At 41.9% G+C, this 26,301-nt stretch overlaps 3 gene segments (V, D, J or C); all 3 read right to left on the bottom strand.

Moving 5' to 3' along the window:
* Positions 1-10,898, bottom strand: part of LOC117069733 — a 95,420-nt gene extending 84,522 nt beyond the window's left edge. The window contains 1 exon segment of the V gene segment in view: positions 10,759-10,898. Within this exon segment, the coding sequence occupies positions 10,759-10,804 (46 nt within the window).
* Positions 1-26,301, bottom strand: part of LOC117069611 — a 314,331-nt gene that overhangs the window by 203,458 nt on the left and 84,572 nt on the right.
* LOC117069743 lies at positions 5,407-6,066 on the bottom strand. The segment is given in 2 exon segments: positions 5,407-5,831; positions 5,918-6,066. Coding segments are annotated over 2 exon segments (456 nt in total).

Below are 26,301 nucleotides of genomic sequence, written 5' to 3'. Positions count from 1 at the left end.
CATCTCCAGAAACGGATCAAAGCTGGATGGAGAATGACTTTGAGAAGTTGAGAGAAGAAGGCTTCAGTCCACCAAACTTCTCAGAGCTAAAGGAGGACTTACGTACCCAGGGCAAAGAAACTAAAAATCTTGAAAAAAGAATGGAAGAATGGATAACTAGAATAATCAATGCAGAGAAGGCCATAAACGAATTGACAGAGATAAAAACCATGACACGAGCAATACGTGACAAATGCACAAGCTTCAGTAACCGACTCGATCAACTGGAAGAAAGAGTATCAGCGATTGAGGATCAAATGAATGAAATGAAGTAAGAAGAGAAGTCTAAAGAAAAAAGAGGAAAAAAAATGAACAAAGCCTTCAAGAAGTACGGGATTATGTGAAAAGAACAAATCTACATCTGATTGGGGTGCCTGAAAGTGAGGGGGAAAATGGAACCAAGTTGGAAAACACTCTTCAGGATATCATCCAAGAGAACTTCCCCAACCTAGTAAGGCAGGGCAACATTCAAATTCAGGAAATACAAATAATGCCACAGAGATACTCCTTGAGAAGAGCAACTCCAAGACACATAATTGACAGATTCACCTAAATTGAAATGAAGGAAAAAATGTTAAGGGCAGCCAGAGAGAGAGGTCAGGTTACCCACAAAGGGAAGACCATCAGATTAACAGCAGATCTCTCGGCAGAAATTCTACAAGCCAGAAGAGAATGGGGGCCAATATTCAACATTCTTAAAGAAAAGAATTTTGAACCCAGAATTTCATATCCAGCCAAACTAAGTTTCGTAAGTGAAGGAGAAATTAAATCCTTTACAGACAAGCAAATGCTTAGAGATTTTGTCACCACCAGGCCTGCCCTACAAGAGACCCTGAAGGAAGCACTAAACATGGAAAGGAACAACCGGTACCAGCCATGGCAAAAACATGCCAAAATGTAAAGACCATCGATGCTAGGAAGAAACTGCATCAACCAACGAGCAAAATAACCAGCTAATATCATAATGACAGGATCAAGTTCACACATAACAATATTAACCTTAAATGAAAATGGACTAAATGGTCCAATTAAAAGACACAGACTGGCAAATTGGATAAAGAGTCAAGACCCATCAATCTGCTGTATTCAGGAGACACATCTCACATGCAGAGAAACACATAGGTTCAAAATAAAGAGATGGAGGAAGATCTACCAAGCAAATGGAGAACAAAAAAAAGCAGGGTTTGCAATTGTTGTCTCTGATAAAAAAGATTTTAAAACATCAAAGATCAAAAGAGACAAAGAAGGCCATTACATAATGGTAAAGGGATCAATTCAACAGGAAGAGCTAACTATCCTAAATATATATGCACCCAATACAGGAGCACCCAGATTCATAAAGCAAGTCTTTAGAGACTTACAGAGCGACTTAGACTCCCATACATCAATAATGGGAGACTTCAACACCACACTATCAACATTAGACAGATCAACGAGACAGAAAGTTAACAAGGATGTCCAGGAATTGAACTGAACTCTGCACCAAATGGACCTAATAGACATCTACAGAACTCTGCATGACAAATCAAAAGAATATACATTCTTCTCAGCACCACATCACACTTATTCCAAAATTGACCACATAATTGGAAGTAAAGCACTCCTCAGCAAATGTACAAGAACAGAAATTATAACAAACTGTCTCTCAGACCACAGTGCAATCAAACTAGAACTCAGGAATAAGAAACTCAATCAAAACTGCTTAACTACATGGAAACTGAACAACCTGCTCCTGAATGACTACTGGGTACATAACGAAATGAAAGCAGAAATAAAGATGTTCTTTGAAACCAATGAGAACAAAGATACAACATACCAGAATCTCTGGGACACATTTAAAGCAGTATGCAGAGGGAAATTTATAGCACTAAATGCCCACAAGAGAAAGCTGGAAAGATCTAAAATTGACACTCTAACATCACAATTAAAAGAACTAGAGAAGCAAGAGCAAACACATTCAAAAGCTAGCAGAAGGCAAGAAATAACTAAGATCAGAGTAGAACTGAAGTAGTTAGAGACACAAAAAACCCTCCAAAAAATCAGTGAATCCAGGAGTTGGTTTTTTGAAGAGATCAACAAAATTGACAGACCGCTAGCAAGACTAATAAAGAAGAAAAGAGAGAAGAATCAAATAGACGCAATAAAAAATGATAAAGAGGATATCACCACTGACCCCACAGAAATACAAACTACCATCAGAGAATACTATAAATGCCTCTACGCAAATCAACTAGAAAATCTAGAAGAAATGGATAATTTCCTGGACACTTACACTCTCCCAAGACTAAACCAGGAAGAAGTTGAATCCCTGAATAGATCAATAGCAGGCTCTGAAATTGAGGCAATAATTAATAGCCTACCCACCAAAAAAAGTCCAGGACCAGATGGATTCACAGCTGAATTCTACCAGAGGTACAAGGAGGAGCTGGTACCATTCCTTCTGAAACTATTCCAATCAATAGAAAAAGAGGGAATCCTCCCTAACTCATTTTATGAGGCCAACATCATCCTGATACCAAAGCCTGGCAGAGACACAACAAAAAAAGAGAATTTTAGACCAATATCCCTGATGAACATCGATGCAAAAATCCTCAATAAAATACTGGCAAACGGAATCCAGCAGCACATCAAAAAGCTTATCCACCATGATCAAGTGGGCTTCATTCCTGGGATGCAAGGCTGGTTCAACATACGCATATCAATAAATGTAATCCGGCATATAAACAGAACCAAAGACAAAAACCACATGATTATCTCAATAGATGCAGAAAAGGCCTCACTTCTTCCATGGAGCCCCACTCATGGATGGAGGCTCTGCCCTGGGTCCAGTGCCGCTGGGAACATTGGGTCCCTGGTTTCTAGCTCTGTCCTGTGGCAGAGGTTCCCCCACCAGAACCAGAGTACTGGGAACATGGGGAGCTTCCGCCCAACCCTCCACCTAGCACTCATCTCCCACGCTGAGGAAGAAAAAAGCTCAACTTTGTCTCCACCTGCAGAATCTTGGTTATGCGCTCTGTCCCAGGGGAGAGGGAGTGCTGGAATTCAGTCATAACGTATGATCCTTAATTTGGTCCTAAACATCCTAACTTCAATAACAACAGAATGTGGAAAAGTTCAAAGCCTGCCAGTGCTCTCAAAAACAGTGGAGGGTGTGCTGAAAGACCCTTGGAACGAGATGGGTGGATGCACGCGAGATGCAGACTGAACTGCAGGGCTGCTGGCTTGCAGGAGAGAACTGAGGAGGGGGAGAACTGGGGGATGTTCTCTTGTGTTGGAACAAATGCTGGACACTGTTCAAAGGAGCCTGTGTTTGTTTGCCTCAGTCTGTGAAGCAATTCAAACCTCAGTGCATGGTTGAAAATAGTAGGATTTTCCATCTGCAAGTGTTGGAGCTCAACATCTGGGCCTGGTCAGGAAAGAGGCAGAGAGAGCCCAGCCCAAACCACTGACACCTGAGGATGACCGTGGTGCTGACTGCTGTGTCCCTTTGAGCTTTGAGACTGGCTTCTCTCACTTAGCATCATGTCTGGAGTTCACCAGTAACGGTTTATGTTTCGGTCACTTGTTATTTTTTTATTGCTGATGGTGTTCAATTGATAGATGCTTCCTAGTTTCTTCACCTATTCAAATTTTGAGACATTTATGTTATTTTTAGTTTCTAACACACACACCCACACACACAATATCTTGAATATTTGAATAGAAGTTATATGTGAATGTAAGATTGTATTTCTCTGAAGCAAATATTCAGGAGTAGGATATTAGGGTCAGGTGTTAAGGGCATATTTGATTTTAGAGAAAACTAAAACTTAATTTCCTGAGCATCTGTTTCATTTTTCATTCCCATTAGCAATGACTTAGACTCTAGCAACCCGGCATGCTCACCAGCCTTGGTGTTATCTGTATTTCTTCTTAATTTCAGTCATTTTAAAAAGTGTGTGGTGGTGTCTCATTGTGGACTTGATTTCAATTTCTCTAATGGAGATTCCTGTTGAGAGCCTGGTTATTTGCTTCTGTGTCATCTGCACATCGTCTTTGATGAAATGTCTGTACAAACCCTTGCCTAATTTATCCACCGGTTGTTTCCTTTTTATTCACAGTTGAGTTCTGAGGGTTCTTATTATAATTGCATTGGTGGTTATATGACTTGCAAACAGTTTCTCATCTGTAACCTGGCATTCATTTTCTCATAGTCACTTGAGTAGAAAAAGTTTTTAAATTTAATAAAGTCAACTAATGTCAATTTCATTTGTTGATCATATTTTACATTTTAATTTTAAGATCATTGGGCAACTCTTATTGTATATTGTGTCCATTATGTAATGTCTCATCATGCTCTCACCTTGTGCCCTCTCATCATTCTAAGTCTCCAATGTCCATAATTTCTCTCTACATGTCCTTATGTACACACTGTTTACCTCCCACTTGTAAGTAATAACGTGTGACATGTGACATTCTGTTTGTGAGGTAATTCACTAATTATATTGCCCCCTAATTTTATGCATCTTGCTGCAAAAGACACAGTTTCATTCCTTATTGTGGCTAACTAGTATTGAATTGTGCATACACGCTATATTCTTTTATAAAATCATCCGTTGGCGGACACTCAGTTTGACACATGTGCTACTGAGAATAGTTTTATGGTAAGCATAGAAGTGTGGGTATCTTTTTGAAATAATGGTTTATTTTCCTTTGGGTAGTTACCCAGTAGTGGGATTGCTGGACCAAATGGCAGGTCTATTTCTAGTTTTCTTAGAAATCTCCATACCATTCTCCATAGAGATTGTACTCATCCACACCTTAATCAACAGTGCTTAACAGTTTCCTTTATTTCCCATCCTCACCAACATCTGATAGTTTTGAGTTTTTAATAATAGTCATTGCAGCTGGTAGAAGATGATATCTTATTGTGGCTTTAATTTGCATTTCCCTGGTGGTCAGTGATGTTGAACGTTGTTTATATATTTGTTATCATTTCTATGTGTTCTTTTGAAAATGTCTACTCATGTCCTTTTCTCATTTTAGTGGGGTTATTTGATTCTTGTTGCTGTTGTTGTTGTAGAGTTGTTTGAGTTCCTTGCAAATACTTCACATTAGTTCTCTGTCACAGGCAAAGTGTGCAAAACTTTTCTGTCATTCTGCAAATTGCCTATTCACTCCGTGGTTATGAAAAAAAAATTCTTTAGGTTAATTAAGTCTCATCTGTCTTTTTTGGGGGGTAACAGGAACCTTTCATGCTGAATTTTTGTCAGACAGGTTACAGCTTCTGCTGGCGTGAATACTAGCAGGGGACATGCCATTTATTAGTAAAGAAGAGGGAGGAAGACAAGGGTCTGAGTCATATGGGGATAAGAAGCCCAGGCCCTGTCAGGAAAAGGCATCTCAGCCACTCTTTCCTGTTCTGCAGAGGTGGGGAGGGAGCACCACTGAGAAGCAGCTTGGGTTTTTGTACAGGAGGCATCCTGGGCTTTGTCTCTGTGGTCTCTGTGCACAGTAATATGTGGCTGTGTCCACAGGGTCCATGTTGGTCATTGTTAGAACCACCTGGTTTTTGGAGGTGTCCTTGGAGATGGTGAGCCTGCTCTTCAGCGATGGGCTGTAGTATTTATCATCATCCCAATAAATGCTTGCAAGCCACTCCAGGGCCTTCCCTGGGGGCTGACGGATCCAGCCCACACCTATACCACTAGTGCTGATTGAGAACCCAGAGAAGGTGCAGGTCAGTGTGAGGGTCTGTGTGGGTTTCACCAGCGCAGGACCAGACTCCTTCAAGGTCACCTGGGACCAGACCCCTGTGGAGAAAGCATAGGAAGATGAAGCCCACAAAGAAAAGAGCAGATGTTTCACCCCTGAAGTCGTCCCTGACCACAGCACTCACAGGACGGGATGGTCAGCAGCAGGAGTGTGGAGCAAAGAATGTCCATGGTGGGGCACAGGAGTCACTGAGCCAGGCCCGGTGCTCAGCTTTTCAACCCACAGGAGGGTGGAGCTGGTGGAGATTTGCATCCCTCATCTGAGCCCTACTCTATGGGGTGCACTCAGGTCTCAGGACTCAGCAGGGGAGTGCATCTGTGGTGAGGCGCAGTGAGGCGCAGTGAGCCCTCAGGTGTGAACGTCCACATGTGCTCTCCACTGGGGACACCGTCTCATTTCAGGACCGTGGCTCTCAGTCAAGGCTGTGACACTCCTGCTTCCACAGACAGGATCTTCTTGGATGCTCACGCAGGGGACATGCAACCTTCTGGTTTCAGTCCTAGAGGATTAGACTAGAAATCAAGAGAGCTAGTGTTCTTCTTCCCTTCAAGAGAAATGACGGTGGGCATCTGGGAGAGCAGGGGGCTCCCCACAAGAATTCTGATCAAAATCCTCTTTGATTAGGGGGAAAGTGATGAATTTTTTAAGAAAAAGTTGGAGAGAATAAATGAAAAAACATTTACAAATAATTATGTAAAGAAGTGTGTGCTTATCAGTGTATGTGCACACAGCTGCATTCCTACAGGTAAGTTCCAAGAATAATCGATGTCCTTGTGCCCTGTCAGCTCTGTGGAGAGAGCAGGCTGAAGGCATGGCTTCCCTTTTCTCAGCCCATGAATGAGCAGATGCTTTGGACAAGGGACCTGGAAGACTCTTGAGGGAGCAGCTGGCTGACTGGTGCAGCCTTGGTCTGCACCTGCACTGGATGTGGTCTCTGTGCTCACAAGGCCGTGGAGACTCATCAATGCAGGTTCAAGGAGTTAACTGCAGAGTTATATTCACTTGTGGTTTTCTTTGTAACAACAAAGTTATAGTTATAAATGATATAGTGGGTGGTCTCCTTAGGGTTGGATGCTGTCAAGTCAAAGAAGACAACCCTCAATTATAGTCAAATGTTCTCTGGCTGGTTCCTTGCCGCACCTGCTCCTAAATGGTGATCTGTCTTGGCTGAGTTCTGAGCTTCTCCTGCGGGTCCTCTGCTGTCCATGCTGGGGAGGGCTGGGGGATCTGCTTCTGAGATGCCCAGTCCTACATCTCGTTCCAGGTCAGGAGCTCAGACAGTCCTGGGGGCTGAACCTTGGATGTCTCCTGTGAGACCTCACCTGTGCACTGAGCTTCCTCAAAGCAAGGTGTCAGGGTCAGCTTCATGGACCTTATTGCAGGCGATTTTCCACAAACATAATTGTATTTCGACTATATAATTAAGGAACCATGTTCATCAGGGTGTAAGTGACTGACATACACACACACATGCACACACACACGTGAACACACACATAAACAGTATGGAAATTCATTTACGTTTCCCAAAAACTGGACACATTTTGTATTATTCCTGATGAGTTCATACAAACCTGAGGTTTGAATCAGAAACTAAAAGATAACATTTTGTATAACCAATGTTACAAATCAATAAGATGAGAAAATGGTGTCAGAAAAATCAAGCTTGAGTTATTACCTGCAGTCTAATGGTGATAAGTGACATAATGGAGCTGTGATGAAACGGGCTTCCAAGTGCTCTAATTGGTAACCTCTCGATTACAGCTGAGCAGCAGTCTCTGGCAGTCGGGAAGCCAGAGTTCCCCCACATGGGATAGCCCTCTGACTCCATAAAACTTCACTGGGCTTCTCTGTAGGCTCAGAGGTGTGCAGACTCCTACCCCAGATTCTACAGTCAGGCAAATCTCTGCTCTTTCCATAGGAACACAAGAGATAGTGTGAATAAGGGCCAGATGTGCTCTACTCAAGGTCTCTGCACATGGAGAAAAACCAGTGAATGTGGAAAATGCATGATCTCGATCCTTTGAACAATCCCTGTGAAAAACTCAACTCTGTGACAAGATGTCATGCAGAATTAAGAAATAATGCAACTGAAGTAAATGTGAAAATTACAATTGCTTGCAGGTACACACTTTTTCATATATTTTCCAATAAAATACAGTAAAAGCAGGTGTTCTCTATAAAAATTCACCAATGGTGTGTTGACCCTGAGAATGGTGACCCTCCCTGCCTCCATATACAGGCAGCAAAATGCAGGTGGATCAGGTTCCCAGCAGGTGCTTTCTGACATCTGTGGCATGGTGTGTGCTGAGGCCCATGTCCTGTGGTCTACTGTAATGAAAGGACTGACTCCACAGTGATTCCTAAGGAGAGCCCTCTCTTGGAGTCATAGGGATCCCCTGAGAGGTAGCCCTGACTTACACGAGACTCAGTTACCTTTTGCAGCTTCCTTGCATAGCACAAAAATATAGGAACCTTCCACCCAATCCTCCCTCACTGTCTCCTTCACTCAGGGACGGGCTTCCATCCTATGCCATCAGCTTCCCAGTCTCATTCCACCCCCTGTGTATTTTCGCTCAAGGGGGTGAATGTACTTCTTATAAAAATGCAGGGAAACTTCATTCCATCTTGGAGCTTTCTGCTTAGAACAGGAATAATTGCACAAATGTTAGGAGAAAGGGGTCCCAATTCAGGGAAAATCCACAGAGTAAAACAAGTTTATTACACAAGTAAAATAATGAGACTGGCTACTCCAGAGGCAGAGCAGCAGTGTGGGCTGCCATTGTCAATGTTACAGTTATTTCTTCATTATATGTTAAACAATGGATGGTTTATTCATGAGTCCCCCAGGCAATTCCTGAAGCTGAGTGTCCCTCCCCAGCCCCTCCGCAGGCCCACCGTCCATCTTAGACCACACAGGGAAACTTCCTGATGTTGCCTGGACATTTGTAAACTGTCTTGTTGCTGGAGGGAGTGTCATTTAGCATGTTAATGCATTATAATTAGAGTACAATGAACACTGAGGACAAACTGAGGTCACTTCAGCCACTGTCTTGGTTTTGGAGGGCTTCGGCCAGCTTCTTTACGGTAAGATTTATCAGCAAGGTCTTTATGACTTGTATCTTGTGCAGACCTCCTATCTCATCCTGTGACTAACTTACTGCCTTAACTTACTAGGAATCCAGCCCAGCAGGTCTCAGTCTTATTTTCCCTAGCCCCTATTCGAGATAAAGTTGTTCCAGTTCCAAAGCCTCTGACACACAAAAAAAGTAGCAAAAGTATTTATGAGCACAATTACATTGCCAAATAAAATATAAAATATCATAATAACAACTATCAATTTTACCTGTCATCTTGACTAGACCACAGTCTCATCTGCTAAATCACACACTAGCTTAGGTGTTGCTCCCATGGCATAACACAGGTGTTAGGAGAGCCTGCCATTATGTTTTCCTAAGTCATGAAGAGTGTTCTAGATAAACTAGGTGGGGCTGATTCAATCACAGCATAACAGAAGACGATGGGACTCCGTGGTGGATGGCAGATGCAGGTCTTCCCAGGAATTCCAGCTTGTCTTTCCTGAGGGCCTGCAGTATTGGCCTGAGGCTGCCTAGGCAGACCCTACAATTACTGTTACCCGGAGCTCACATCCTCAGCTCTCCTCAAAGTCACGGGTGACAGTGCAAACTCTGTGACAGTGTGAGAAGCACAAGTTCAGCTCTACATGTGTATCCCATTGGAGAAAACTACTATTATTCCCTTAATGACTAATGTCCACTTCATTTCCCAAATGCCTCCATGCACGGAAGACAACAGAAGTCTCCAGGCAATAGTGAGTGAGAAAGTCCCCTCAGCCTACCCAGGTTCTGCAGACCCGAGGCCTGGGATTTTGACTACAGAAAACACAGCGTCTGTTTTTAAGGCAGAGAAGAAGAAAGGGAACTGTGAGGATCAAGTCTACAGAGAAGGAAAATGGATTAGCAGAAAGAGAGTCCACTGAATCAGTCTGAGTCAGGTAGGCCCAGTTTTACAAGACGAGGGGAGATAGCTGTGAAAACCATCAGGTTTTAAGGACCCCAACCCTGGGCGAGCCTCTCTCTTGGCTCCCATCAGAACTCAAAGCCTGTTCTAATCAGAGATTCCCATGGAGGTCTCTAAACTGGGTCTAACTGGAAAAAACTCTCCAGATTTCGCTGGGATTCCTCAGGACTCTCATCCTGTTGACCACGAAAGGATTATTTCTGCCCCCAAAGTGACACCCTGGCTTCTGTGGAAGTGAGGATATGTACTCCCGTTACAGAAATAAAGAAACAAAAAGGACAAAAAAAGTTTTGCATTTAGAGACATGAACTGTTAGTACAGAATTGTAAATCTGGAGAAGTTCCCTGGGGAAATCTGACAATGAGGCAGCCGCAGACCATGACAGAAGTCAGCCCTTAGCAGCACCTGCCCCTGCCCTGGAGACAGCCCCGAGCTCAGTGTCCCGGGCGCCCCCTGGTGGTCGTGGGGACCCCTGCAGGGAGGTTTGCGTCTGGGCTCGCACTGACCTCCCGGCACCGTGTCTCTCGCACAGTAATACACGGCCGTGTCCTCGGCTCTCAGGCTGTTCATTTGCAGAGACAGTGAGTTCTTGGCGTTGTCTCTGGAGACGGTGAATCGGCCCTTCACGGAATCTGCGTAATATATGGTACTACCAGAAATGTCTGAAACCCACTCCGGCCCCTTCCCCGGAGCCTGGCGGACCCAGCTCATCCAGTAGCTGCTGAAGGTGAATCCAGAGGCTGCACAGGAGAGTCTCAGGGACCCTCCAGGCTGGACCAAGCCTCCCCCAGACTCCACCAGCTGCACCTCACACTGGACACCTGCAAGCACAGAGACACCCTGGTCAGAAACTGCCACACAGATCCAGTGTTTCTCATACTCATATCCACACACACTCAACCTCTCTAGTTTTCCCTGAATCACCTTCTAAAATAGCAACAAGGAAAACCCAGCTCAGCCCCAACTCCATGGTGAGTCCTCTGTGTTCAGGGCTGGTCACCAAGTGGAAATGCCTTGGAATCCAGGGCTAAGGCTCCTCTCTCAGAGCTGCAGGGTCAGGGCTGGGTCGGTTTTCATCAGTAGAAGGAAGGCCCTATTTGCATGTCTCCTACTATATAACAAGCTCTAGGGTGGTGTTTGGATGAACGGAGGCAAGATGGTGCACTTCCGGGTTCTTCATCACCAACTTTTCCCGCGCGCCAAAATGCAGCCGGCACCGGGGAGGGTGCAGAGACCAACCGGGCACGCGCCAGGTGACGTCAATCGGAAGAGACCAAGATTTACCTGGTGCACCTGCGGAACGCCCCCCACACACACACCTGTGCCCCGCCTATTGCCCTCCCACTCCTAGAAAAGCCGCTCCGGACGGACGCCAGGCGCGGACTTTCCAGCCCCACCCCTGTCGGGATGTCGGGACTGTATCAGGAACCGCGCCCGAGAGCCCCACCGGGGGACTCTGTTGGCCTCTCCTTTGCCGGAGGCCGACAAACCTCTCCCTACCCACCTTCTTCCCCTGAAGGTAGGTGACCAAAAATAAATGTGCAGTTTTGCTCCTACCCTTGCCTGCTCGCTGGTTCTTTTGTGCCCGCTCTGGTGGTCTTAGAAAAACAAATCAGGTGGGACGCTTGAGGAGTAGGCTGTACCCAGATAAGAAGACGGTGCCCTGCAGAAGTTTGCTGATGATGATGGAATTTGGAAAATATGCTGTCTTATTATTAAATTGTGCTGTGATAAACACTTTGCCCTGATCACCGTATTTAATGTTTAAATATTTGTGTAAATTATGTTCTGTTGGAGTCAACATTTTCTCCATTTGCAGATGTGGAAGTGAACCCACAAGTGGAGGGGGCTCTGTATGCATCTAGGAGCTCATGTCTGGGATGAATGAACCCCGTGTCTGGCCCTGTGCTCCTCGTCACTACCTCTGACTGCCCCCTAAACCAATTTCAGGGCAAAGCTGGATGTGCCCGGTGTGTTTTCAGAACCCACTTTCTGTAATAAGAGCATGTGTGATGTCGCCGCACTCCAGCACTCTCCTGAAAATATGGAGAGATCTAAGGACCAGGCACATTCATTTTCAGGTATTTCTGACGTTTAATGTATTTTTCTATCTTGCTATTACTCCTTTCTTGTGTACGTTTCCATTTGTTTGCTTGTAATACATTTTATGTGACTTAATTGAAAGATAATAAATTTCACATATTTAAAATGTACAATGAATAAACATGATGTGACTGTCATCATTATCAAGAAAGTGGACAAGTGAATTCTACTCAACAGTTCTTCTTGATCTGCTGTATTCCTCCTCCTCTCCCCTTCCCTTCTTCTGTCATTTCCCCTGACAACAACCAATCTTCATTATATTATTTTAGATATATCTTTATTTATCAGAATTTGTAAAAATGAAATAAAATAGTATATATTCTTATTTGTTTGGCTTATTTTACTCGATATAAGTACTTACATAGTTTACCGTGTTGTTCTATGTATCAGGCATTTATTTATTATAAATGATTGGTAGTATTCCAGTGAACACATTTACCATAATTTGTTTTTCTATTAAGCAGCTTAACAATATTTGCATTCTTTTGTTACTCTGGGTCTTACCAAAAAAATCTGCAACTCAGTTTTCAAATGTACATAGTTGAAGAATATATTTTACTTATTTTTTACAATAACATAAATTATAACAGATAAACAGAGAAGATAAGATTTTGCAAATTTTAAAAATACTTTAAATACTTGAAGTTTTAAGAAAAACATCGGGCCGGGTGCGGTGGCTCAAGCCTGTAATCCCAGCACTTTGGGAGGCCGAGACGGGCAGATCACGAGGTCAGGAGATCGAGACCATCCTGGCTAACACAGTGAAACCCCGTCTCTACTAAAAATACAAAAACTAGCCGGGTGAGGTGGCTGGCGCCTGTAGTCCCAGCTACTCGGGAGGCTGAGGCAGGAGAATGGTGGGAACCCGGGAGGCGGAGCTTGCAGTGAGCTGAGATCCGGCCACTGCACTCCAGTCCAGGCGACAGAGCGATACTCCGCCTCAAAAAAAAAAAAAAAAAAGAAAAACATCAAATCTGAAATCCAGGGCAAAGCAAGTTCTTGTATGCAGTAACAAGGCCAGGGTATGAGCCGAACTGGGGCAGAGTCTGGCATATAAAATGTGGGCTACTACAAGATAAAAACACACATATATATCGGATTGCTTGAAGTCAAGTGTGGTAAACGTGTTGTGTGAATTTCTCAGGGACCACATACTGAAGAGCTTTCCTATCTTCTTGAATCACTTTCCCCAATAATGTGGAGAGTCCCAAAAATCTTTCTCTGCCAATGTGTCTGTCTGAGAGAGAAAAAAGAATCCACACTCTGAAATGCATTTGGACCCACCTCCTTTATCCCCATTGCAGAACTAAGAAATTACTCTGCAGGGGCAAGCCACCAAAACCAGTATCTTAGGGGTGCTCGGGCAATCCCTTAGGAACCGAGATGGGAAAAGAGGTCTTCACGTAAGTTCCTTTGAGAAGTAACCCCCTTCTCTTTCTTACTGAATCAGAGCCTTCATCTATGGGTCACGTCAGCAAATCTAGAAGGTGATAACACCAAAATAGAACACTGGAGCTGCGGGAGGGAACAACTGGGGAAAACAAGAGGACTCCACTCCAGGGGAAAGGGCAAGAAGACACAGGTGGACATCTCATCTGGAGGAAGTTCAGAAACCCTGGAAAGGATTTTCCTTTCCAGACTCAGAATCACAAGATGGACCCGTGAAAGGTCAGAGAATATCCCTTTATTCTATTGCCTTCAACCAATTTTGCAATTGTCAGTTGAATGTAACATCTTAACCCCCTTGAAGGAGCTGCAGGAGATTCTCTGGAGGAGGGAACAAGGTGAAGAGACAGAGCCAAGCAGGAAAGAAAAACAAGCTATCACTGGAGGATCTGAAGTCTCTGGTGGACACAGAAGAACAGACTTCAACTCGGACGTCCACTGCAAAAGTAAATGTTAAATGTAGCTCTGAGAAGATTCAGACATGTCCACAATAATGGCCTGGCAAAGATAAAGTGTGGTCAGATAGAGGCAGAAAATGGATAAAATGAAATAATAAGCCAATATCAACTGTCCAACCTAACCTGTCTGGTTATTAACAATTATTACCTATATTAATGAGAAATACTAAAGTCGCAATAAATAAATGTTCAGAATGAGATTTCTAAATGATACAGATATTAGAAATATCTAATTAAATAAAATATGTAAAGTAACTATAATTCTTATGTAAAAATCTCTTAAAGAAACTATGGACATAATGCAGGACTAGATAGGGAACTGAGAGATATAAATATTAAGAAAGAATCAAATGGAAATGCATCAGAAACCAAAAGCAATGCAGGATAAATATTGAGCAAACTTGGGGCACACACCTCCATAGAGCTGGCTCAGCTTTTAAATGAAACCATGCGCTTAAATTGTCTCTAGAAATTTCACAAAGTAAATTGCAAAGGAAAGGAGTGAAGAAACTAAACATTAACACCAGAAAGTATAGTATATGTATATTTTAATTCTGAAGAGGAGAAATTATAGATACAGAGAAAGTATTTGAAAAAGTAATGGCTAAGAATGTTCCCAATTTTGTGAAAGACACTGAAGTACAGATGGAGAATCACAGAGAACCCCAAGCACATTAAACACAAACAGACACAGACACATACACCATTGACAGCATAGTTACAAGAAAAAGCTCACACATCACACACCACGTACACATTTCCTCTACTTTATTCTTTTTGCTTAGCTGTTTTAAAATTATTTGCATTTATAGTATTAAGTAGAAGTCTAAAATTAAAATATATTATTCTTTGCATAAGTCTGCCTATACTTACCATGATCAAATACACAGTTTGGTGCAAATGAATGTAACTTTTTGTTAGGAATTTCACTATTTCAATAAAAATGTTATTTATTCCTGGCTCTGTGTTGAATCATCCATAACGTATGCACATAAAATGCTTTTAATGAAAGGATTTTTAAGTTGGCAGATAATGATTGTTTATGTTTATGGGGTATAGTGTGGTATTTCAATACACATGTGCAATGTGGTTTGACCAAATCAGAACAACGAGCTAATTCATCAGCTCAGACGTGAACATTTCTTTGCTTGGTAGCATACAAAATTCTGTCTTCTGGCTACTTATACACATAAAATGTACAATATATTGTTAACTGTATTCACCCTTCTGCGCTGTAGGACACTAGAGCGTATCCCACCTGTCTACCTGTAGTCATGCATTTGTTAACAAACCACTTCTTATCTCTCAGCTTCCCCCCATTCCTAGCATCTCATAACCACTACTCTACTGTTGACTTCGAGAAGATGAACTTTCTTAAACTCCCACAGAACACGGAGAAAATGAGGTGTTATTTGTCTGTGTCTGGCTTGCTTCACTCAACACAACAGTGCCCAGTTCCATCCATGTTGCTTCAAATAGCAGGATTTCATTGTTGAGGCTGAGTAATATTCCATTGTGTGAATATGCCCCATTTTACTTATCCATTCGTGTGTTGATGGACACACATGTTGATTTCATATCGTAGCGATTGTGTTTAGGGCTGCAGGAAACATGGGTCTACAGGTGTCTCTTCAATATTAGTTTTTTCTTTTAATTATTTAAATCATATATATACTCTCAGCAGTTGCATTGCTGATTTATATGGTAGTTGTCTTTTTTTCCCATGATGGCTGTATTAATTTACATTTCCACGAGTGGTCTATAAAAGTGTTCATTTCTATGCCGCCTGGCCAGCTTTTGTTTTCCTTATTTTGTCTTTCTGATAACAGACTTTCCAGCAAAGATTAAGGAAATGATAGCTCATTGTGAATTTGCATTTTCCTGATATTAGTTATTTCTAGCAATTCCTCTATCTATCTATCTATCTATCTATCCTTTGCATGCCTCCTCTGAGAGATGTTTATCCATGTTATTCACCCATTATTAATCATATTGTTATTTGCAATTCAGTTGAGTTTATGTGCTTGATAGTAATCCCTTATCATATGAATAGTTTTCAATATTGTCTATCATTTGCGGTTCTCTCCTCATTCAACTGTTTCTTTTACTGTACTGGAGGTAAACTTCCTTGATAGAACCAGGACAGGTGGCCTGAGGTGCTTCAGGACATTGGAGGGGAAGAGATGGACCCAATATCCAGAACCAGGTGAGCTTTTACTCACCATGTGCTTTGTTTTCTGAGTTTATGGTATGAACAGATGCAGAAGAGTTTGTCACGGCCTTCCGTGGGGTTAAGCATTTTAAGGGAGAATGATACATCTTATTAGTCAAATAAACAAAAATATCATAAATGTGTATATATACTTGTGAGTGGGGGTCGTTCAGCAGTGTGTGCTCATCCCCTGAAAAGAGAAAATTATGCCTCCTGTGAAAAGAATACATAGCTTTTGACATATGTGGTTATTATTGATGACGACTGAGCCTGGATACTAAATCTTGTTATAACGCTAGTGGGAAGATTCAACAGAAGAAAGAATGTCATAGCAACAAAAAGTGAAGCATCAAAGATTTAAATGAAATGACTTTGAATATTACTAGTAATGAACACCCAGGAAAAATCAATTACTAAAACCAGAAGAATAATTCATGACCGTCCATGGAATTCATGCTGAGAAAATATAAAATTTCCATTTAATGGCTCATCACCACCCTCAGAAAATGGCTCAGAGCACAAACTCAGAACAGAGTGTGACCTTACATCAAGTGGAGGCCAAACATTTTGGAGAGCAAGAGCCTGTGTTGGAATTGTGAGAAGTGGAAACCTGAACTCTGCAGAGAAGCAGCAGTCATCAAAGGCAGTGCTGAGTCCACTTGAGTTTAGTGGTGAATACAGTAAAGACGGGTTTCTCTGCCCTCATTCAGTTTTTGCTCCCAATATGCTCTTGGAAGCTCAGTTGTGAACATTTGGAATCTACCTAAATCCCAATCATGGAAAGCAATTTTTCAGTGAAGAAAGAGGTAACAATTTGGGGGTAATTAAATTTAGGTTATAAATATTAGTTTTTGAAACCTCAATGTCACTCTCTAGTAATTTATATCATAAGATACTCAGCCTCATCCATGGAGTCCTCTTATCCTATCAGGGATGAACGTCCATGTGGGCACGAGATACAGTCATGGAGGCAGGGGAGATGGTCTGTCCGGGCTTTCCTGGTCCTTCAGAGGAGAAGCGCAGTCTCGTCTCCTCCCTTAGCCCTACCAGTTTTCATATGTGTGTGTGGCCCTTGAGAACGTCATTTCCATGTCTCGACGTAATAGGAGTCAAATGGGGCATGAAGCTGATATGCTGGGTGTATCAGTGTAGAATTGGGCAAAGAAAATACCTGCATACATGAACTGTTGCATTATCCAGGCCTGGAGCCTCTAACATCTAGGCTTTGCATTGCATTAGTGATTTCCTGTGTTGTTTAGTCAGTTCAAATGTTCTTTTTAACTTTCTACTGAAATGGACTTATGTAATAATCCAGAGGCACAAAGATTAAAGAATAACTTGTTTGGAAATTAACTCAGGTTCCAGGTGGGGTCACAGTTTGTGGTGATAGTGAGACAGGGAGAAGCATGACTGGAAACTATGACTGTGCACACAAATGCTTCATGTTAATAGGGAAGACCCTGGACACACAAGAGATTTAGACAGTGCCACTGAGAACCTCGACCTAATATTATTTCTTATGACACGCACCTCGATGGTAAAACTTTAGGTTAATGACTAAAACTGCTGTTACTAATGTAAGATTTCCTTTAGAACACAGTCCCCTATCTGATATAAAATCATCCCAGATGGCAAAAGTGATTGTATTTATTAGAACTTTCTAATTTGTCAAACTAGGAAAGAAACACCTTTGGACACGGGGCATGGCTTTGGGGTGCTTTGTAAACAAAAGAGCATCTCATATGTTCTGGAAAACCCAGGAAAATGGACAAGTTAGGGAACTCTTAGACGCACTCCTGTATCTCAGATTCCGGGCAACTATAAAGGTGGAAGTCAATGCAAAAAGAGGTAACACTAAAGCTAAGAAAACTGCCACACCATATCATATCCTCAGAAGAGAAAACTGCTGAGAGAGCCACAAATGTTATCAAAAATATCAATGCTTAGCCTCTGATCTTGAGCACGACTGAATGAAAAAACATCATTATCAACTTTGCTTAATTTGTGCCAGATTATTTCAAATGAATACGTGTTGCATTTCAACTCTACAGTTTATAGACAAACTGGTTGTCAGGTTAAATAAAAAAACTGAGGAAATAGCAGAGGTTAATTCTTGATGAGGTGTGACCAGCTAGCCACAAATTCCTGGGAGAACCCAAACATTGGGACCCAGACAGAAACCAAGCCACAGGGCCCTTCGGCCACAGTTAGGTCAACTTTCCTCAATTTCTACCTTACTGGGATGTGAATGTATTTTATTTATCATCAATCTGTTCTCCGTGTCTTGAAATAATTCCTTGAGAAAAGGCTACAGCCCTTTCAGATGATTAAAAACTTTGGTATTTTGTATTTCTAGCCTCTAACCTGCCAGGTTTTGCATGAACGGAGTGAAGCACACCCATGAAAGGAACTATTATAAAGTGATTCTGTGATGCACGGCTGATGCTAAAGCACGACATTGTTATAACCTCCCATAATCTTCCACATAAGTTTAGAAGAATGATATTCTTACATTAAAATTATCATAATTTTAATAAACCCCAGAACTCCCTTGGACAAATGTACTCCTACTAGCACTGTGGCATTATGGTCCTCTGCCCCAAGGATGTTTCTGTTATTGTTCTATGACTTGGTAGCTGGAAAAAACACATTTAGAGGTTTTACCTCCAATACTAGCCTGTGGTCCTGAGGAGATGGCCTAACCCAAGGAGAAGGAGGCTCCAGGTCGTGTGAACTCACATGCGGTAACTGCTTCTGCCCATCCTGCAGCCACTCCCAGAAGCCTTCAGGAGACAGCGGTGTGAATGGGCCCTCGAGATGATCAAAGGAGATCTGGAACTGAAGAAAAAGATAATGATTTGGGATAAATTTTAAATATTAAAATAAAAAAATTTAAATTCACAAATTATGGTTGTTTATATTTACAAGGTAAGAAGCAATGTTATGATTTGTGAATACAATATGGAATAACCAAGACAATTAAGAAATGATTAAGATAATTATCATTCATCACCTCAAATTCTTATCATTTATTGTGACAACCACATTTGAAATGACCATCATTTAACAGTAGTTAAATGAACAAATATAAATCAATTGATGTAATTAAAAATAACCAAAATCAATTATGAAATACTCAAATAATTTACATTTAGCTCATCATTAAGTTTGATTCTTTAGGCCATATTTTTAGAATTAATTTATTGTAATGTATATTATGAATTCCTACACATATATGCATATGTCTGTGTATTTATACATTTTTCTTTCTGTCTTTGTGTTGCTTTTTTTTTTTTTTTGAGATCGAATCTTGCTTTGCCACTCAGGCTGGAGTGCAGTGGTGTCATCTTAGCTCACTGCAATCTCTGCCTTCCTGTTCAAGTGATTCTCCTGCTTCAGCCTACTGATTAGCTGGGATTAAAGGCGCTCGCCAATACGCCCAGATAAGTTTTGCATTTTTGGTAGAGACGGAGTTTCACTATGTTGCCCAGGCTGGTCTCGAACTCCGGGCCTCAAGTGATCCGCCTCCCCACCGCCAGGCTTCCAAGGTGCTGGGATTACATGCGTGACCCACCGCGCCTGGACTATACATCTTTCTATGGTTATAAATTTGTGTCCCTATAGCTTTGTAGCTGCTGATGTCAACAAATGTTAATCAAACTCTGGAAGAATCCGTGCAAATAATTAAGAATGTTTACTTCATTAAAGTGTATTTGTATATATATAATTTTGAAATTACTAAAATTTAAACACTAACAATAATAAATTCATAATAAATGCAAGTAATAAAACGTCACATATTCTTATTTGGCTTATTTTAGTTTGCATAAATAATTAGATTATTTTAGTTTGCATAAATAATTAGATATTTTGCCTTGTAGTTGTGTATATCAGGCACTTATTACAAATGCTGGGTAGTATTCTAGCAAACAAAATTTATCATAATTTGTTTTTTATTAAGAAGCTAAACAACATTTGAATTTTTTATTATTCTGGGTCTTAAAAATCTGCTGTTAAGCTTGGAAACATACTAACAAAATATATGAATATATATATATTCAATATATGAATATATTTTTCATATTTTTTAAAAAACTGCATCAACAATAACAGATAAACATGGAAGATTAAATTTTGCAAATGTTCTTTAATACTACTGATAAGTATTAAACAGAAGTAATATTCTGATAAGTTTCAAAACAAACAATAAGTCTGAAATTTAGGAAGAAGCAAGTTCTTGTAGAAAGTGATAAAGCTAGGGCATGAAATTATCTAAGGCAGAGTCTGGAATATAGGCTATTCCAAGAAAAAATACCAATATATGTTGGATTGCTTGAAATATAGTGTGGTAAGTGTTTTGTAGTGTAAAATTTTAAGGGACCACATACTGAAAAGCTAACCTATCCTCTTGAAATCCTTTCAACAAGAAAGGGAACAGTCACAAAAATCTTCCTTTCTCAAAATGTCTGTTTGGGAAAGAAGAAGAGCCCACAATTCTAAAATGTATTCAGACCCAACTCTCTTATTTCCACTACAGAACTAAGAATTTATTCTGCAAAGGCAAGCCACTGAAACAAGAATCCTAGGGGCACTAGTTCAACCCCACAGGAACTGAGATGGGAACAGACATCCCCACCAAAGGTCTATTGAGAAACAGCTCCCCTCTTTTTCTTATGGAATCAGAGCCTTAGTCTGCAGGGCCGGGCAGCATGTCTGGAAGGTGACGACACCGATGGTGAACACTGGAGCTGCGGGAGGGAACACCGGGGAAAACAGGACTCTACTCCAGGGGAAGGGGCAAGAACACACAGACCACCATCTCATCTGGAGGAGGGTCAGAAACACTTAGAAGTTCACACCCAGACTCCAGGCCACAGTGCCTTCCTAGGAATATGGACCAAGGAATGTGGTTCTAGGAATATGGACCCTTTAGTTTAATTTAGAAATTGTCAGTAAATAAAACACTGGAATGCACCTGAGGGAGCTGAAGGAGATTCTCTGGAGGACAGAACAAGGTGAGGAGACAAAGTCAAGCAGAAAAGACGAAGAAGGTACCATTGGAGAATCTGTAGTCTCTGGTGGGCATAGAGGGACAGACTTCAATTAGTTTTTGAAACCTTTATATCAGCCTTTAGTAATTCATATGATAAAATGGTTGGCCTCATCAATGGTGTCTTATTTTCCCTATCAGGGATGAGGGTCCATGTGGGCACGTGGTGCAGTTCTCGTCATGGCCGGGGAGATGGTCTGTTGAGGTGTTCCTGGTCCTGCAGAGGAGAATTGCAGAAATGTCTCTGCCCCTTTTCCCGCCAATATATAATATATGTGTGTGACCCTTGGGAATGTTGTCACCATGTCACTGCATGATGGGAGTCACCTGGGGGTGAAGCTGACTTTGTGGATTTCCATCAGTGTGGAAAACTGAGAAAGAAACTGCCTGGGCACATGAGCTGTCAAATTATTCAATCCTGGAGCAGCTCACATCCAGGCTGCTTGTTTCATCAGGTTGTGATTTTCCTCATTGTTTGGTCAGTCTAGGTTGTCTTTCTTCACTCTCTACTAAAATAGCCACACATCATAATCCAGAGGCATTGAGATAAATCAGTAAGTAATTGGATAACTAGAACGAGCCCCAAGTGATGTCAGTTACTGTGTGGTTAATAACGTGGTAGACGGGAGACCTGGCTGGATACTAAGAGTGTGTTCACATCTATTTTATCTAGACTAGCAAAATGGATATGTTGAAAAATGGCATCTTTAAATATAAAATATAAAACTTCTAATAAAATATGGAGACTCTCTTGGCCAAGAGTTATCCCAATAGCACTATGGGACCATGGTCCCTCCCTCCGGACACATCAGTTACTATCCTATGACTGGGAATCTGTAGGATTCATACATTGAAAAATATTACCCTCATTGTTCACCTCTGTCTATTCCATGTATGTGTTACACAATATTGAAAGTAATTTTTGTATTACACTCACTCCAATCACCAAAAGTTTAAGGTTGCCTTTTTATGTCATCTTTTACCAATGTTTTATACTCTTCAGTCATGGCACTATATATGCTAGAAGAAACATCAGGAAAAAATTCTGCTGTTGAAACATATTGGAATAAATCTTATCAGGTACTATTGACCAAAACACTGCAGAAAAAATTCAGGGAATCAATTCTTGTGTGATATCTCACAACTAAAGAATCAGATCAGACCAGATATGGTGGCTCATGCCTATAATTCCACCACTTTGAGAAGCAAAATCAGGGGAATCACATGAGACCAGGAGATCAAGACCAGCCTGACAACACAGAGAGACCCCATTTCTATGAAATAATTTTTTAAAATCAGCTGGGTGTGGTGGTGCACCCCTCTAGTCCTCGCTACGCAGGAAGCTGAGACAGAAGGATTTTGTGAGCCAGGAGTTCAAGGTTACATTGACCTATGATTGTGCCACTGCACTCCAACCTGTGCAACAGAGAGCCTATCTCTAATTGTAATAATATTAACTAAGAATTTTACACACTTATAAGGCACCTCAAATAGAAAATATTAAACTAAATATTCTCAGGAATCCTCTGGGCTTCTGATGTTTTGGAGCAGACAGCTCACCTAAGACATTCAGAATAAGTGGATGATTTTAGAGAGTCAAGAGTCTCCACACAAGACATTGGGATAGGACCCTTGTGTAATCCCCTGCCTGTACCTTTCACCTCTTTCTCTTGATTTTCCTCATCCGTTTCATTATTAATTGCTTATTCTTATAAGCAGTCTTCTCATTTTTTGTAGACCTGTTGTTGTCCACCCATATTAGACACTGGTCTTTCTTTATTCATGATTTTTATAGTTGCTGTATAGAATAAGTCACCAGACTATTGTTTTGAGTCTGACTGCTGAAAACTTAGGGCTGCTTCCTCCATCTTCTCCTTTCTTTCCCATGAGGTGAATAATCTAGTTAGGAATCACAGGAACTCCCCCATTTGGCGCCATTTGGAGGTTCAAGCCCCACAGACTCCTTTCCTGAGTGAGAACCCTCACGCTGCCTCCACCACCAAACCACTATAGAAACCCTAAGTCAGTCTCCTTTCTTGCTCTATTGAGCCATTTTGGACATTCCTAACAGATGAGCACTAATCTCTGCAGACAACTCCTGAGGTCATTAACCTTTCCATATTCATAAGGGGGAGTGTGCGGCACCCACAGATGTGACATCCACACGGCATTTTAGTTGAGATCTCTTGGCCTTTGCATTGTTTGAACTAGAACTGATGCTCTGAGCTTGGTGCCACGATTCCTCACCACAGGATGCCCCTGTTCCCTGAACCAACCCCAGGACAGAACTGGGCATGCCTGGAGTGGTTGATTAACCTGTTATGTAATGAAATCATGAAATCATTGTATTCTAGCATTTCCCTAAAAATATAGGTAGGCATAGGGTTGATTCACACGTATATTCCGGGTTCTTTGATTTCATATATATATATTTAATTAAATCTTTAATTCTGTGTTGAGAAATTTAAAATTTCTTCAGTTTGGTGAGTGAAGTCCTTATGCCATTGTTCTGTGATTTTCCTTTTTATTTCTCTTATGTTTTATTCATCTCTGTCTAATCCATTTTCTACCAAATTATATGTGTTTAAATTTGTAATATTTTAATGAGGTGACATTAGCAAATAGTAGCCATCCCGTATCGTGTACGGTTTGACAAATAGTGACATAACCATGACGTTTCTCAATATAGAAAAAAAATCAACCACTCTCAAAATTTCTTCCTATTTTCCTGTAACTCCTGCTTCCTCCACCTTCCCTTCTCACACCACATCCAGAGTCAAATGCTGGTTTTCTTTCTTTTTTTTTTTTTTTTGAGATGGAGTCTTGTTCTGCCTCCCAGGCTGGAGTGCAGTGGCCGGCTCTCAGCTCACTGCAAGCTCCGCCTCCCGGGTTCACGCCATTCTCCTGCCTCAGCCTCCCGAGTAGTTGGGACTACAGGCTCCCGCCTCGTCGCCCGGCTAGTTTTTTGTATTTTTTAGTAGAGACGGGGTTTCACCGTATTAGCCAGGATGGTCTCGATCTCCTGACCTCGTGATCCGCCCGTCTCGGCCTCCCAAAGTGCTGGGATTACAGGCTTGAGCCACCGCGCCCGGCTGGTTTTCTTTATGTAACATTAGATTAGTACTCATTTTATAGAATTTATAAAAGTGGGATAGTATATATGGACTTGTATTTGTTTGTCCTTTTTTACTCATCATACACTTGTGAACTCACCCTCGCTGTTGAGCGTATCCAGCTGTACCTGATTGTGACAGTGGGTGTTTTTCCAGTGAATGAATTTACCACAGTTTGTTTACTGATTCAGCTTCTGACTGATATTTGGATTGCTTTCAGTATCTGGGTATTATTTTAAAAGCTGCTACTCATTTTAGAGAAGTACACAGCTGAGAAACACAACGTTCTTATTCTTACAGCAATATGAACAGCAGCTAAACTGGAAAAGCTGCACTTTTATCAATTGTCTTCAACACATCAGGTAATTGAAGTTATAGAATTCTGTGTGTGTGTGCATGAGTTTGTGAGTGAGAGAGAAGGAGGGGAAAAGGGAGAAAGAAGAGAAACAGATCCTACATAATTGATCATAATTTATGAGGAGTTCAAATAAATACAGGGACTCAGAGCCTTAATGGAAAAGGTGCATTTAAGATGGAGAGGACGACTTGATGCACCTACATTTGGTTATACATTTATATAAATGCCATTTTTTAATAATACAAAGAATCACGTACATGAGAGTAAACACAGTGGCGAGTGTCCAGCGGTGGAATATGATGGTGATGCCAAACCCCATCTCCTGCACCTTTTCCCTCTTCCACCTGCCTTGATGTGTCCTGAGCGCCCCCTGGTGTCCTGAGCGCCTCCTGCTGTCCCTCAGGACCCTGCAGGGAGGTTTGTCTGGGCTCACAATGTCTTCCCCTCACTGTGTCTTTTGTATAAAAATTCATGGTTGTGTACTCGCTGCTCCGTTAGCTCAGCTGTAGGATAAACTGTTTTTTGGATGTGGATCTGGAGATGGTGACTGGACTCCTGAGGAGTGGGTTGGAATGTGCACTCCCCTCATGACCTGTGCACCTGTTTCACTCCAGTCCCTTCCCTGGGGGGCTGATGATCCAGCTACAGCAGAAAGCACCGGTTGTGATGGAGAAGCAGAGATGGCACAGGTGAGGGAGAGGGTCTGTGAGGGCTTCACCAGGCCAGGAGTGCACTGGGAATCATAGCTGTCGGCATGCACAGGTTCTGAGCAACACGTCGAAATTCGCAAACATTCACCTTTTGATGAGAATGAGGAGCTCCCGGCCGGGCGCGGTGGCTCAAGCCTGTAATCCCAGCACTTTGGGAGGCCGAGACGGGCGGATCACGAGGTCAGGAGATCGAGACCATCCTGGCTAACACGGTGAAACCCCGTCTCTACTAAAAAAATACAAAAAACTAGCCGGGCGCGGTGGTGGGCGCCTGTAGTCCCAGCTACTCCGGAGGCTGAGGCAGGAGAATGGCGTGAACCCGGGAGGCGGAGCTTGCAGTGAGCTGAGATCCGGCCACTGCACTCCAGCCTGGGCGACAGAGCGAGACTCCGTCTCAAAAAAAAAAAAAAAAAAAAAGAGAATGAGGAGCTCCCTGTGTGGATGAGAAGGAGGAACTCCCTATGTTGCAACTTGTGGGTCTCCGAGAGCAAATAGTAGATTCAGAAGTTAGAGTTAGACAAATATATGGTCACATTTTTTCTTCAAACTTTCAACCAAATAAGAAAGACAAACTGCTGACAGAAGAATGGGCATTGGATTATTACCTCTATCTATGATAATGGTGATGTTCAGAATCAGATTGACCTGTGATAGCCTAAAGTGTGTCGTAATCCTGAATTCACAATTAGACCTGAGCAGTAATCACGGGCAGTGGAGGTCGCCTCAATGAGGAAACATCTGACTCTGCACAGCTGCACATGCGGGTCTCTGCAGGCCCTTAGTTGTACAGGAACAGCTCCTCCCTCAGACTCAGAGTGAGGACAGGTTGCTCTTTATCTGGGGTAGGTGAGGGTTAGTGTGTGGAAAGAAGCAAACTCACTCTAATCAATATCTCTGCACTTGGACAGAAACCAAAGTTTAGAAGAAATTATGAACTTGGGGTAAAGTAGGAAATTACAATTGTTTGCAGGCTGCACGCTTGCCTCTCCATGTCATCTAAGGAAATCAAAGAAAATC

Source organism: Trachypithecus francoisi, unplaced genomic scaffold (assembly GCF_009764315.1).
Source record: "Trachypithecus francoisi isolate TF-2019V2 unplaced genomic scaffold, Tfra_2.0 Lachesis_group3, whole genome shotgun sequence".
Taxonomy (NCBI): domain Eukaryota; kingdom Metazoa; phylum Chordata; class Mammalia; order Primates; family Cercopithecidae; genus Trachypithecus; species Trachypithecus francoisi.
This window is presented reverse-complemented; position numbering and strand designations above follow the sequence as displayed.